Raw genomic sequence first — 13,054 nt, 5'->3', positions numbered from 1 at the left:
TTAAGCAGGCACAAAAGTCTTGATTCTAAAGAGGGACAAGCAAAAAAATGCAGCAGTAACAATTAAAATTTCTTATTTCCTACAGGTTATAGATGCATTAAGGTATATAAGCTCCAGGGTCTGTATAAGCCTTGCTCAGCTTTCTTTAAAAGCACTGGGAGTAATAAAGACTTCCATTTTATCTCCAGTATAATAATACTACTGAAATATCACCTCATTCTTGATGTCAGCAGTGATTTCTTTTTACCTCCATGATGTCAGATGGGAATTATTATTATTAGAATGACAGCTTCCTAATGATGCTGTAAAAAAAAGGAGAAACTGAAACTCTTCCCACCAAACATCTATATTTTGTCTTCTCCATAGGGTAAAAGCAGCTGGGCTGAACCAAAAGTCATTCTTCAGCATTAAACAGACAAATCAAGAAGCATCCTTAAGCATTTACAAACAGAAATATAATGGCTTGTCTGCTTCTATAGTGATGCATGTACACCCTGGACAATAGAGAAAAATGATACTGGTACTATAGAAACTCCTTCTGGGAAACATGGTCTGAAACACTCCTAATCAATTTTCTGCTCTAGAAGATAAAACCAGCAAATCAGTGTCCAGATCACTATCCAGAAGTCACTGCACCAGGTTAAATCAAGAGCTACAAGATATAAAAGCCTCATGTGATGGTCCTTGCTTGACTGCTGGCTCCATGTAACACATACTGGTGATGGAAACTGCTCTGTGTCTTTGTTCTCCCATTCACTCAAATCAGTAAAGTACAAAAGATTGTTTTGTATGACACCAAACTATGCTAACAGATTTGTCCTTTGAGATGGACCTTGGATCTTATGCCACCACTGATTCACAGGAAAGTCAGTGAAGAGCACATGCAGAGAGGTACTACTGAGGTGAGCAAATGGAGCATTTAATTTGCTAGTCCTTTCACTTTGGTCCATATATGCTGCAGTGCATAATGATTCCCTGCCATTTTTACATGTGCTTGTTGCATATATTGCTTCATGCAAGTTGCTAAAGCTCGGAAGTCCTTAGGGTGGAGAAATGCATAGTGGATATGAAAAAATTATAAATCAAATGGAAAACAAAGACTGTCTATATAAAGTTTTTTGGGTTTGAAATAAGAAAGGTAAAGTTTGGAAGGAGACAAGCCAGCTTCCAGCCAAGGAAACGGATGCCATCTGCCCTGCTCCTTATCCAAAAGGTGGCAGGAACAGCTTCAGGTAGCTCCCCTGGGCTAAATCCAAGGGGGATGGAAATGTATTTTTCTGCTGGCACATTGCTTATTTTTCTTCCTAAGCAAAAGGATTTTTGAGTAACTCTTCTACAGCCAGTGACAGTCCAGTTGAGAGCAGAAATTAATCTTTTTCTGGGTTTTCTGTGAAGATTCTGCTAAAATTCACACTATCTGACCTGAGAATTTGTTTTCTTTTGCATCTCATTTTGCATATTCAGGGCAACCATGAAAACAAAGGAAGTATCAGCCCAAGAAAACAAAGTGTGATGTGCTGGAATAGAGATGATTTGACAATATTCATGTGCTAGGAAGAGAAGCTGAAGATGAAATACAGCATGTAATCACAGTTGGATCTGACACAAACAGGCATTGTTATCTTTGGCAAGCTTCTTGATCTCTTGGTATGTCAGCACTTGCCAGCCTTACAGGAATGCTGAAAAAGTACATTTCTTAATATAAATTACATTATAAGCAACAAGAAAAAAAACCCCAATGCTATGTGCAGGTAAGAATCTGCACAAAAGGTAAAAAAAGTTTAAAAACCATTTGGGAATAATGAGTTAAAAATAAATGAGAAGTAAAGATGCATCTCCAAGTTCATGATGGGGTGAGCCATAATCCAGTATCTATCTCAGTGTTGCACAATGCAAATAAACTAATGTATGCATTATATCACTACAAAGATATAAGGAGTAGGGGAAGGAAAAGAAAAAAAAAATTACTTTTAAAAGGATTCAGCTTTACCAGGACAAAGAAACAGCCTGATTACTGTGAACTGTGGGCAGCTAACATCTCAGCATGTACTGAAGACAATAATTAATGACGAAGGAAAAATCACAAGGAAGTATTTAATCATGACAATATTTAAAGAGTGGTTTAAATTTTTCCAGCTGTTTCTAAAAGAGGTCTTCTTTACTGGTTTTAGAATTTCAGAGAACATATGATTGTAAAAATTTATTAATGGGACCCAACTCAAGTAGTCAGTATGTAAAATGTTCTGTGCAACCTTAGGCATTCAAGGGAATGGGCATGGTGACCTCTCCTTTGTGGAGAGGTCCTTGGAGTGCTGGTGGTCAGCAAGTTCTCCATGGAACAGCAACATGCCCTTGTGGCCAAGAGAGCCAATGGGATCCTGGGATGCATTGAGAAAGGTGTGTCCAGCAGGTCTAGGGAGGTTCTTCTACTCCTCTGCTCTGCCCTGGTGAGACCACACCTGCAATACTGCATCCAGTTTTGGGCTCCCCAGTTCAAGAAAGACAGAGACCTGCTGGAGAGAATCCAATGGAGAGCCACGAGGATGATTAGGTGACTTAAGCATCTCCCCTGTGAAGAGAGACTGAGAGCCCTGGGGCTGTTTAGTCTTGAGAAGAGAAGACTGAGAGGGGATCTCATCAGTGTCTATAAATATCTGAGAGGTGGGTGTCAAGTGGAGGGGGCCAGGCTCTTTTCAGTGGTGCACAGTATGAAGACAAGAAACAACAGGTTGAAGCTTGAAGATTTCACCTCACCATGAGGAGAAACTTCTTTACAGTGAGGGTGATGAAGCACTGGAACAGGCTGCCCAGGGGGGTTGTGGAGTCTCCTTCTCTGCAGACTTTCCAAACCCACCTGGATGCATTCCTGTGCAGACTACCCTAGGTGATCCTGCTCTGGCAGGGGGGTTGGACTCGATCTCTTGAGGTGAGGTCCCTTCCAACCTCTAATGTACTGTGATACTGGGATACTGTGAGTGAATGTGAAGACAGCCAATAACTCACAGCTTTGAGTGCAACTGCTCTGCATTTTCCTGGTGCCTGTGGATGACATACTCAAAAAGAACTTCTGCTTGTCCACTAACACAGCCTGCGAGATTTCACAGAGTAATGGAAAGCACTGTCTGTACGTAGGTGCCACATTTGCTGAATAACTTTATTCTGGGAAGGTATTTTTTTTTTTATGAGAGTTTTCATGCAAGTCTTCAAGAAAATATTTACTTGTAGAGGCTACAGTGAAAACTATTCTCTTGAAAAATATAGTCTTCCTCTAGTTAGCCCATCACAGTTCTACAAAAGCTAAACACACAAACATGTTCGATAAAAATGTCAGGATTTGAGCCTTATGACTATCAATTCAAGACATATTTTCTGTTCAAGAGCTACTGATCCAACGTTACCAGATCAAGAGGGGAGGTTGGAGTAGATGATCTCTAAGGTCCCTTACAACCCAAACCATTCTATGGCTCTATCACAGTACAGTATATCAGAGGTTGGAAGGGACATCAAGAGATCATCAGGTCCAAATCCCTGCCAGGATAGCATCACTTAGGGTAGTCTGCACAAGAATGCATCCAGGTGGGTTTTGAAAGTCTCCAGAAGAGGTGACTCCACAATGCCCCTGGGCAGCCTGTTGCAGTGCTCTGTCACACTCACTCTAAAGGAGTTTCTCCTCATATTGAGGTGAAATCTTCTGTGTTCTAGTTTGAACCCATTGTTCCTTGTCTTATCACTGTGAACCACCCAAAAGAGCCTGGCCCCCTCCACTTGACACCCACCCCTCAGGTATTGATAGACATTGATCAGATCCCCTCTCAGTCTTCTCTTCAGACTAAATAGCCCCAGGGCTCTCAGTCTCTCTTCGTAGGGAAGATGCTCAAGTCCCCTAATCATCCTCTATGACTAAACAAATTTTTTAAAATGCAAAATTCAGTGAAATGCAAAATTCAGTGAAATGCAGCTTTAAGACCCTTCCATTCAATTTCACCTTAGTTCTGAATTTCAATGACTGTTTCACATACAGTAAAGTTTTATCAGTGGAAAGATGGCACTGCTTCAGCAAGTGTCTGCTGAAGACCAGGAAGATGTACTCATCTATATTACCTTTATGTTAGTTGGATTTTTTCAATGTATGAGCTTATTGTCTTCTCTAAGCATACTTCATACAAAAACTTGGAACTGTTGGGAGTGGTAGAGATAATTTAAAAAGCTATTAGTGTCTGCATTCTCACATCTAATACAACATTTACACTGTGAAAAGGAGGTGGGCCAAAATATATCTGCTGGCAGCAGTTACAAGCAGAGCAGAGATGCTGGCAGCAGCATCTGTCTGTCCTAGAGCAAATTCTGGCTAATGGTTGTTCACAGAGCGCTGTGTGGTTTTCTTTGCTCCTACGTAAAGAATATTCACAATTGTTAACAATAAGCAGTGGCAGACAACATTGGTGGGGAGCTCAAGAAAACTCTGTGGACTGAAGACCTCTCTTTTCCAGCAGGTGTTCCTAACTAGGAGCATATTACCTGTCTCCCTGTGGGTAATGAGAGGTTCCCACTCTGGTGAGATCTCACTGTTCTCTTCCTGCTAATTCATCTCTGTTTATTAACACGGCAACACGACTCACACTGCACTGTTAGTTCACACATCTAGATAATTAGTGCTGCTTATGCAAGGGCAACAAAGATTTTGTACATCTGTAACTCAATAAAACCTGGTTCTTGAAAGAATACCAGACGTGGCTTGGAGCTGACCTCTGTCCAATTTGAGGTTATTCTATTATGTATCAGAGGAAATCTTGATCTCGATTTTCTTTCATTGTTAAAACCACTGACTTTTAAGAAAGGTATCTTCAGCATTATGCTGCCTGAAGATCAGAATCAAAGGCAATTGCTGCTAATTTGATGATACTGCTACCTTTTTTTCTATTACTTATTCTTTCACAAGAGAATTTATGAAAACAGAACATCTCCCAGAAACGAATCTGTGCTTGCTCAATTTTATGTTTTCTTCCCTTTCAGAAGCCCAGTTGTGATTCTCCACTTACACAGTATGGAACACACTGCAACAAAATTACGACTCTGAAGCCATATGAACATTGAAGACATTTTTTTGGGGAGAAATGCATCCTGATACAAGTGTCAGGAACACCACAGTTGCAGTCATCGTGAGAAGTGATTAAAACTTCAATCTTTCTTTTAAAGAAGACTGCTATTAAAAAGGCCTTTTATATAATTGTAACTGGTTAGTTTCATTAGTGCTACTGCAGTAATGAATGCCTTACACACACACACTCATGTTTCCAGGTGGTGGAACAGTGCTATAAAATCACGTTTGAAAGATGCTCAGCCCTGAAAATATTTTTTGAGAAGGTAGAGTTAGTGGCTGCTGAACACTTTTAAAAGTTGGTTAATATATTTAGATGCTCTACAGCAAGGCATAAAATGAACTCTAGTCTTCTTAATCCTGTTACAGACCAAGCTTTTCCAGACAGCTCTCCTAATGGAATCTCACAGCTCTACAGCAAGGCATGAAATGAACTCTTAGTCTTCTTAATCCTGGTGCAAACCATCTTTTCCTGAACCGTATCTTTACATCTACAAGTAGATACTTCATAAGACTCAGATTGGCCCATTAGTATTTTGTTCTTTTATAAGTAATGCTGCATCTTTACTAGCTAAGAGACTTCCTTTTGACTAAAAGGTCATCGATTTACATGGGTGAATTCTTGATCAGTTCTATCTCTCTGACAAATTACCTTTAAGTCTTCCCAGTGCTGAAAAGTCTGGGGAATGCATGTGCTGACATTTAGAAAACTCTTCACATAATGCTTCCTGATGTTGGTTTCTTATTCCACCTCAATTAAGGAGGTGTGGCAGTAGCCATGTGATGAAATACTAAATTCTGCAGTTTGCTTTCTTCCTAGAGAGAAAGGTCAGGATACCTTTCCAGGACACAGTAAAATGCTTGACAGAAAATATTTCAAGGGGAAAAAATATTAGAAGAGGAGAAAAGAATTTAGGCCAAACTGGAAAGTGGGATATGTGAATTCCCTCAGGCTGAGAAGGGAATTAAATCTGACTCTAACATAGCCTGCATCCGAGAATTGTACTAATCATTAAGCTATTATGCAAAAAAAACAGCTGCCTTCTCATTCTACATCCTTCCTATTCCCCAGAAATGGAAGGTGGTTTTGTGCTGTGCTCTTAACCACAATATACTGGGTACTTAAAGTGATTTTGGAGTAGGGACAACTTGTTTCTGAATTCCAGTTAAATCTTTCAGAAGTCTTTGATTTTGGATTGCATCAAAAAAAAAAAAATGTATCACAAATGCAATGGCATAATTTTGTCTCTCAGAGTTTTTGCTTGTCTTGTCCTCTTGGATTAATGAACCAAAATCCTGCTAAAAACTGCACTTACTTCAAGAGGACAACTGAGATTTACAAATCTGGCCCAATACTTCAGGTTCTTCTAAACCAAAGAAATACTAAAGGATATGAATTTTAAATTGTGAATAAAGCAGGAATAGTGCGAAAAAGGATGATAACAGAGCTGTGAAGGATGTAAAATTTCAACAAGCTTAGATTTCCATCTTCTGACTTCCTGATTTTAAACGCAAATTCTGAGACCACAGTTTCAGAAAATGCTTCATTTTTAACAAGTTGGCAGAAAGATACCTTTGCACAAAACAAAGATATGAATTCATACACACTACAAAGGCTAATTAGTGAAAACACTTTAATGGAGTTTTAAATATTACTGAAAATATTTTGATATACACCAAGTGATGTATCAGACATAGCTACCCAAATCTGAATCCTCCACTACTGAAGACAGGCAACTAAATATTGAAATTTCTAAACTAAACATTGCTAAACCAAATCCTTTAAATAGCAATTTATTTATTTGTAAGCAGGGTGTCCACTGGTAGTTCAGACAATGTCATTAGGCTTAAAAATCCTCTGAGATTTAATACCTAATGAAGAGAACTCGGTTCCCTTCATTGCAATTTGGTCAGATTGTTTAAGCTTGCTTATTTTGCTTGCATGCAAAGAGCACCAGAAAGAGAACCAGGTGTAAACACCTCCTCTTGGCATTGATAAGAGCTGTGATTCTGTAAAGCAGCAGCAATGCAGAGCTTACAATTCTATCCAGTGCTAACACTTCTGTGTCATATTAAAGCACTTCAGAACTCCTGAAAGTCATATCCAAATAGCTGAAACAAAGCCCATTTCATTCATCTCCCAAGACAAGAGAGATGTTTTCCCATAATCTCAAGGCACTGCTCAAAGACACCAAGGCCTCACTTCAAGGCAGAAGTATCCAAGTAACATAGCAAGTATTTCTTTACTCAGTAATACAGCCTCAAAAGCCTAAGGTTGTAAGTAATATTTTGATCAGCACGTGATAGCTGCTGTATTTACTTCCAGTTACTGAAGAGTCTGCAGCAGACTTATGAGCTTGTGACTTCAATGACTTTGAGGTTTTAAGGACATGAAGAGTGTTTCTTGTTGACACTGAATGGGCAAAACCAAGCACCTTGGTAGCAGAGCAGATTGAAGGTAGGAAGGCTCAGTGTGAAGAATTTTTAAGATGCCCTTAACTCTTTTGATCAATCACAAAGAAGGTTGATTGTCAGCTTCTTGGGAGATGAAGAGGCAAAAGATGTTGGTTATACCATATTCAGAGATTGCCACAGAGACAGCAGAAGTACAATGGAATCTCCTCATGTTTTCCTATCCACCTTTGTAAAAGCTTATAATGAGAGCTTACTCCATAAAACAATAGAGGAATATGTATGGATATATACATCTGATCAATTGATGAACTGGAAACTACTGGCAACTACTATCTCTGATATGTTTGATGCTTTGACTGCTTCTTTATCCCATCAGCTATACTTTTTTAAAGAGACCTAGATGTTTAAGCAAAGAAAATCCTAGCACAATCTGACTTGAGAGTAAACATGACAAAACAATAATAGGATACTAAAGAAGAGTAGAAAATGTATCACTGGATTTCAACAAAGCAGCTTTCAATTAAAGTTAGCTTTGACATAACCCTGAGTAACTCAGGCAATAGAAACATTGAAGGTGGGATAACTGTCAAATGGACAAAACTGTGACCTTCAAATGGAGGAAAACAAACGGAAAAGAAGACAAAATGGAGACAACAAAAACCCCAATTAAATACCAAACTAAATTTTACTGATGAAAAAAATTGAGGAAAAAAAAAAAAAGAAGTTTTGATAGATTTCAGCAGAGAAAAACAGTAAGTATCTGCATCACGTACCTTAGACAACAGCTGTAACAATAATACATTCATAGTCTTGCAGTGAATGGAATGACAATTTTTTTCTTTTTATTTGTTTTTCAATGTGTTTTATCAGCTCACTGCATTTTATTTAACTTTTTTTTTTTAAAGACTGTAGATTTACTCTCTGAAAACTGAGCAGCTCTCTAGCACTGTATTCTCTTTTTTTCCTACACTTTTTTTTTTTTTTTCCCACAAGCTGTGAGCCTAAGAATATTAAGAATCACAAAATCCAATTCAAGGAGGCTGCTGGGGAACAATGAAAGGGAAGGAGAAGAAGGATTAATCATGAAACCACTTTCCCATTTCAGACTTTTAAGGTAACATAATTCATGGAGAAAAGGCCATTGCCTCCATCTTTACATATAATTCAGGACTAATTAAATCAGTCCAGGAAGGGACTATAAACAGCATTCATCTCATGTCAGAATGGTCTAGAACAGTGTCTATTTGAGGTATACATATATGTCTCAGTGTGATTTCTGTTCCAACATTTCTATTGACAGAAAATTAGTTGTGACTAGATTGACCTGACCAACCTCATTCTCTTACTGTTTTCAGTTCTATGCGACTTTCCTGAGGCAGGGACCACTCAGTCCAAAAGCTGGATAAGTAGCTGGTGGACCACCTCAGTCATTTGCTATCAAAAGAAAATATTAATCAGCAGTCCTCAAAGTAACAAAAAAATGGAGATGTGGTTCTGAGCTCAGTAAGTGTTTGGAACAAAACTACTCCACAAAGAAGAAAAATTTAGTCACTGCTGGAGGCAGTACACAGATCAAAACTTGTGGTGTCTTATGAAACCAGTGATTTGGACCTAAACTTCCATTTGCAACTATTTTAATGACCTTGACCCATAATAAGCTGACAGAAGGACTTCCAGCTATTGGCTTACAAAGAGGACATTTCTATCACATTTTTACTGCTCAGGTAGACTACCTCAATGCTATGTTCACAAAGAATTTTAGGGGAAAAAGTGAGTTGGGGGATTCTACTTCAGAATCCCTCTACATCTTCCTCTGAAAACTGAAGAAAAAAACACTTGGAAAAGTTTTTAAATGAACATTGGTGAGCAGCTTCTTTAAATTCACACATATTTTCAGACTTACTTTCTTGCACCACTCTTTTATCTTGCACATGGGTGACATATTTCATTCCACAAGTTGACAATGTTTAAAATGTGCTGCTCCTTCCAGTTTTAGTATACTGCAAAGCCACTGATAGCTACAGGCATTATGAGCGATATACGACTGAAGAAAAATGAGATTACTGCTGATAAGGAATAAGAGACTTTCATATCTTAAAAGAGTCTGAAATTCAGCAAATATGATCCCTAGCAGCAGATGCCCCTCAGACAGACAATGAAAGAAAAACAGTGGAAAAGGACTCATTGTGTTTCCTTCAGCCAGAATGGTAGTGAAGTTAAATAGCTCTAGCATACTGTCTGCTTGGAGAAACCTTACCTCTCTGGGAGAAACATAACCCAAAGACAACCAATCAGTGATTTTCCACTATGGAAAAAATGATGTCAGACCCACTTTTTTTTGGTAAAATATACTTTTACTCTGGAAGCACTGCTCTTTTGAAGGCTATCATGCTGTTAACATCACTGTTTATGACAATAACAATCAATTTAATGGAGGTGTAGTACCAAAGCCAAACCTCAGGCTGGAAATACTGTATTAACGATCCTTTAACAACAGGAAGGAGACATATGCAAATGTGAAATAGCTCCTTTCTCTGTCTATTAATGTGTCCCTGCAACATGAATGAGCACAATTTCAAGATGTCAATATTTCATGCTACAGTGCAACCCTTACCTTGTATCCCGACGATTTGATGTGCACTCCTCGCTTGGTCAGCGTAGATTTCATTCGGATGAAAAAAGAGCGCTCTAGAGTGTTGTCAGTGGTTAGTAAACTGGGGCTTGTAGATTCCACTAGGGAACAGAAAAAAAAAAATTACATATACACAGAATTTAGATTTTATACATCCCTTCTAAGATATTTTTCAGGTGCAATCCTTGAACTCACTAAAAATAAATGACTGATGGGTGCTAAGAGTGTTGTAATCAATTTACCTCGTTTAGAAAATGTTTACTTAGCAAAAAAAAAAAAATGAAAAATATAGGTATACTTAGTCTCATTTTCATGTTATTTTTCCTTTTTTTTTTTTAAAAAAAAGATTTGCCTCATTAACTCTTTCTTGCACAATTTTGTTATTTTGTCAGGGTACAGCACTGCTTCAAAAACTGGTGAGCTCTTCAGGCAAAGTGTCACTGAGATATTCAACTCTGTCTGCTGAAACAGGCTGAAAATTCTGCAGACTTCTATTTCTTAGCCCCTAGTCCTCACTTGTAGTGATAGCTAGGGTAAGTCACTGCTAGGTTTGAGTGCCTTGGTTTCCCCATTACTGAGGGTTAATTATTATCAATAAAGTGCTAGGCAGCCTGAAGGCAAAAAATGCTCAAGTAAATGATGCACATTATTATTATTGTCATCATCATCATTGTTAATTACTGGTGACTAATTAGTTACTAATGAAATATCTTCGTAGTCCAGAAAAGATATTTCCTGCTCCAAATTAGAGCTCTCACCTGTGCTTCTCACTCCCTCAACACTTAAAACAGTAAACATATACTCTTAGTATAAAACACAATCAGACAGTAGGTACAACTCCAGTCAGCACTGAGGTATCTTTTATACTATATTTATTATTACTATTTTTAGTCCTGATACCCAATCTCTCCCCACACTATTGTTTATGGGAAAACTCTGGAGCAGCTGACAATAAGCAAGCATTATTGAAGATGAACTATCAGCTGCAGTGAGTATTTAACACCGCATAAAAAAAAGTTATTATTTGCTATTGTTTTGGAGAAAGAACCAAACTACTAGCAGAAAGCATTCAAGTATTTTAAAAATGTTTGTTAAGCAGTCAACAGAAACACTTGTTTGTGAGATAGGTAAGGATTCTATGGAATTGTCCTTGATTTAATGTGGTCTTCTGTTTGCGACATTTCATCTCTATTGTGATGAAATAACTGCTAACAGTGCCCCTTTCTTTAGTGTCTCTCTTAAGATTTTTTTGTTTTAGAGAGCATGAATTCGATGTCATTTTAAATGTACAGCTCTTTATCACTCGAGGGAAAAGCAGAGCCATGTTATATTTAGTACTTTCATTTCTTCTGATTAAATATGAATTACTATGAAATTTTTCTCATCATCTAACACGCCATAATACGCCAACAGCTTTTTAATACACTATATAAGCACAAACTTCTGCTCTAAGAGTTTAATTTGCCCCTCTAATCCAATCACATCAACCTTATTTCTCTTATCAGAGATTCCCATTTTGAATTAAATGAGCTCATTAGTTTTAATCAAAAGCAGAGAGATCAAAACTTAAACGTAAATGCTTTAGATCAGAACTGTCAGTCAGCCGTGCAGTTCTATTTTACTAAAACACAAGATCAGAGACCCTTAGAACCAATTTTTTCTCGTAAGGGATGCCAAGAGCTTGAAGATGCTATATCCATTTTTTTTCCTTGCTCCCAAGGACAGATTATACATTTAAGGTTAGCTTTAATTTAGAATATTTTTTTTTTTCATCCTGGTGGAAATGGGAAAGTATGCCATTCTGCTGTTGTCTCTTTCACATTTATTGGTGCTGGTCCTTGGAGACCTGAACAAATGTGAAGCCATCACAATCCATGCAACAAACCCGGTCTCAAAAAAAAAATCCAGCTCTGTTCAGCAATATCATCTACGAAATAAAACTCTGAAAGGAAAGTTATGTGTTTCAGGGTGCAGGATAGTGGAATCCTGAAACAGCAACCAGGGTTACTGGGATACCAGCAGCACTGGTAAAATGAGGATCATAATTAATTATTATTTTTATTGTATGCTACTCTAGAGTGCAGTAGTTAAAGAGTACATTAAGAAACCACAGCATGGGTGCTTCCTGCTGTGTAAAGAAATGCTAAAATCAGCTTAACAAGTGTTGTTGTTGCAGTCCAGCACATTATGCTGTAGCACAGGCAATAAGTACAGTATGTCCTCATGTTCTAATGGTAATTACCTAAACACACAGAAGTGATGTTAATTAAACACACCATATCTGAAGCTGGAAAAACGATCAGGTTGTTATACATATGTACCATTCCCAGGCAGTTGAAATTAAAGTTTCTCTTTCACACACAGAAAGCAGAACATCTGACATATAGTACAGTGTACCTACCCTTGGAATTTTCGGGGCTCACATCACCCTATATCCTAAGTTTCATATTAGTTTGCTGTTACAACAATGTCCCTGTGTGCCATTTCTTTGCCATGGAATTGCTGTTGAGTCGACATCGTGCTACCATTGCAGTGCTGTAACATGGCATCATAGAATGGTCTTGGTTGGAAGGCATGTTTAAAGGTTGTTTAGTCCCAACCCCCCTGAAGTCAGCAGGAGCACCCTCAACTAGATCAGGTTGCCCAGAGCCTTGTCAAGCCTCACTTTGAATATCTCCAGGGATGGGGCCTCAACCACCCCCCTGGGCAACCTGTTCCAGAGTTCCATCACCCTCATATTAAAGAACTTGTTCCTAACATCCAATCTAACTCTACTCTTCTCTAGTTTGAAACCATTGCCCCTTGTCCAGTCACTACAAGCCTTTGGAAATAGTCCCTCTGTAGCCTTCCTGTAGGCCCCACTCAGGTACTGGAAGGTTGCTATTAGGTCTCCCCAGAGCCTTCTCTTC

At 38.4% G+C, this 13,054-nt stretch overlaps 1 protein-coding gene across 5 annotated transcripts in view; it reads right to left on the bottom strand.

The window, feature by feature from the left end:
• Positions 1 to 13,054, bottom strand: part of NPAS3 (neuronal PAS domain protein 3) — a 644,607-nt gene that overhangs the window by 50,127 nt on the left and 581,426 nt on the right. For all 5 annotated transcript variants that reach the window (XM_054400275.1, XM_054400276.1, XM_054400277.1 and 2 more), the window contains one exon: positions 10,128 to 10,246. In XM_054400275.1, the coding sequence (XP_054256250.1) occupies positions 10,128 to 10,246 (119 nt within the window). The remainder of the gene's footprint in view (positions 1 to 10,127; positions 10,247 to 13,054) is intronic.

This window comes from Indicator indicator, chromosome 4 (assembly GCF_027791375.1).
Source record: "Indicator indicator isolate 239-I01 chromosome 4, UM_Iind_1.1, whole genome shotgun sequence".
Lineage (NCBI taxonomy): Eukaryota > Metazoa > Chordata > Aves > Piciformes > Indicatoridae > Indicator > Indicator indicator.
The sequence above is the reverse complement of the archived record's forward strand: the minus strand, read 5'-3'. Positions and strand labels throughout refer to the sequence as shown.